Source organism: Alosa sapidissima, chromosome 4 (genome assembly GCF_018492685.1).
Source record: "Alosa sapidissima isolate fAloSap1 chromosome 4, fAloSap1.pri, whole genome shotgun sequence".
NCBI lineage: Eukaryota > Metazoa > Chordata > Actinopteri > Clupeiformes > Clupeidae > Alosa > Alosa sapidissima.
Genome location: NC_055960.1, coordinates 7,357,501 through 7,360,000, shown reverse-complemented (window position 1 = coordinate 7,360,000; position 2,500 = coordinate 7,357,501). Strand labels below are relative to the sequence as shown.

Below are 2,500 nucleotides of genomic sequence, written 5' to 3'. Positions count from 1 at the left end.
CTTAGTTGCGGAAATGGCCTTAAATTAAACAAACAAACAAACAAACACAAACCAACTTGTCCTACAAAATTGAAGAATGTACACATTGTTTACTGACACAAATGGAATGCATTGTAAAAACTGTCAGTCAGAGGCTAGAAATCAGATCGTGGTTGCTGTGTTGATGTACAGTAAGGGTGCAGACAAGTACAGAGTACCTCACCCTTCTCACATTCATGTCTTAGCTTTGTAAGTAGTTATGGTTTGTGTTTATTTAACCTTAAGTGAATATCTTAAAACTTCCCATTTGGTTGGTAGATATATAGTACAGTCACATTATTTCACTAACATTAGCCAGACTGTCTTTGTCCTGTTTTTGCCAGGGTCATCGAATATGCCCAGAAAAAAGTAACTGAGAAAAAAATGTTATGACTGATGAATGTACTGCCTACTAGGTTTGGTTATTTTGATTTAGCCTGCCAAATCTCTGTTCAGATAGATTGTGTGTGCATTGATAACAATATCTACTTCCTTCAAAGTAGAGTAGAAAGTGTCAATGTGTCAACAGTCAAACTACAATGAAATTATTTCATTGGACCGACGTTTTGTCCATTTATACACCTTCATCAGGGTAAGGGAAGTAAAAGATTGAGACACTTCTGCAATGACGCGGCCAATTAATTAATTAAAGTTGAATGATCATGTGATTGTTCTGATCCTGAGGAAGTTGTATAAATCACTGAAACTTTAGTCCAATAAAATCATTGCATCATAGTTTGAGTGTACGAGAGTGGGAGAGAGAGTTTTCATTTATTCAGTCATCCCCTTAGCAACCTAGGTGTGCGTTTACCCCTTTACTTCCTGATCAAATGAACTTCAATGTGGTTTGAGTCTACAGTATGCTCACTGTCTGCATCTATGCCCATAGCACGGTATGAATCCAGTTCAAAAAGATCCAGACCAGACCACCGTGGTGACTGCTGTGAATGTGGGTTTGGCAGACCCAATATATTTACCCCTGGTTCTTTTCTAAATCCCAGAAAGTTTAAAGTTGTAGTCCACTTTCAGCTCTGAATATAGTTCCCTTGGCCAAAATACAACCAAGTCTTCCATGGATAGAATAAAAGAAAATAAACATCCTGAAAGACCCGTATTGAAATCTAAAACTGTTAGATCCATACATTAAAGCTCAAGGCATTAACATCAACAGGTCAGAACATTACAGCTCTTACTTGCTTAGGAATATTACTTACAATATTGAAGAAGCACTGGCATGCATCTATTGTATTCAGCAATTCATACACATGGTCCTAAAACAGTTAAGAAAGGTATGAATACAATATCACAAAGAATGGTACATGCATGGTAGATATCAGCAGTGCTTATGAGTCATTGCATGAATAGAAGCCAATTACTGTAATTATTGCTTCCCAGCATGAGTCATATTGAGGCTTTCAAATGACCAGCAACTACTTAAAAAAAAAAAAGTAACAAACAACAGTGACAACTGTGTCCTTTTGCTCTTCCTCATTAGCAGCGTCATTACAGCTTGACAGCTTATAATTCTTCATTTCCCCCGTTCTCTATAACATCTTACTCAGAGGGAGCGTGTGAGTGGCCCTCGCTGATACGAAACGACTCTTTTGTTTCATTGGAACTGACAGTGCCCTTTAGCGCTAAATGGATCTTCGGGAGACATTGACAAGGATGACCGGAGTACGGATTTGATGAATGGTCGTGTGAAAAGATCGGGATGCTGGTGATTATGATAAAAGAGCCTCACCCTGAACTCCATGATGTCGATGAAGGACTCGTAATAGCTGCTCAGCCCGTCTAGCACTGCCGTCTTCTGCTTCTGAATGCTGCTCAGCTGTTGCTGCAGAGACCATGATTAGATAGCATTTTATGAGCATTAGTTAAGCAGTAGTTAAGCACTTATTAATTATTGTCAATTACTGTTAATTGCTATTACCCATGGTTAGGCTGTTAATATTTTTTTAGTGGAAATAGTATATCTATAGTTGTACTGAACCCCACAAGAGCAGACTAAACTCACTAATGTTCTGTCAAACTGAAGTATTTTTGCTTTTGTGAGTGTAAAGAAAGTATAAAAAAGGACTGTTTCTGCAGTCAGCGCAGTGGGGCTTATTATGGTTGCTGCCATCTTGTGAAGAGAAAGTCAGTTGAAGTCGATTTCCGAACTCATTTCTGCTTTTGTGTCCAATGCCAGGAGCTTGTGCTGCATTGGGTAAATGACTTGTACAAACTTCTCCTAGCTATATGGTGGCAACCAGAAGAAGAATTTAGTTAATGCACTGACTGCACAAACAGTTGTTTTGTATATCCTTTCTGTACACGTACAAAATTAAAATTACTTTTGTTTGTCTGTAAGGAACCTCTCCACTGTATCACAGAAGTTTCATGATATTTTGAGCCTTGTCAGTGGCGATTTACTTTGACGTAGTGAGCTTTCCCCCTTGCTATCGCTATATACACTTACTCAAAAATACTCCAATGAATG

General features: G+C 38.4%; 1 protein-coding gene across 1 annotated transcript in view; it reads right to left on the bottom strand.

Moving 5' to 3' along the window:
* The window catches only part of nckap1l (NCK associated protein 1 like), a 41,306-nt gene that overhangs the window by 36,640 nt on the left and 2,166 nt on the right, over positions 1-2,500 (bottom strand). Inside the window, exons 3-4 of the mRNA XM_042090771.1 lie at positions 1,763-1,855; positions 1,233-1,289 (exon numbers count right to left, since the gene is read on the bottom strand). Of these exons, the coding sequence (XP_041946705.1) occupies positions 1,233-1,289; positions 1,763-1,855 (150 nt within the window). The remainder of the gene's footprint in view (positions 1-1,232; positions 1,290-1,762; positions 1,856-2,500) is intronic.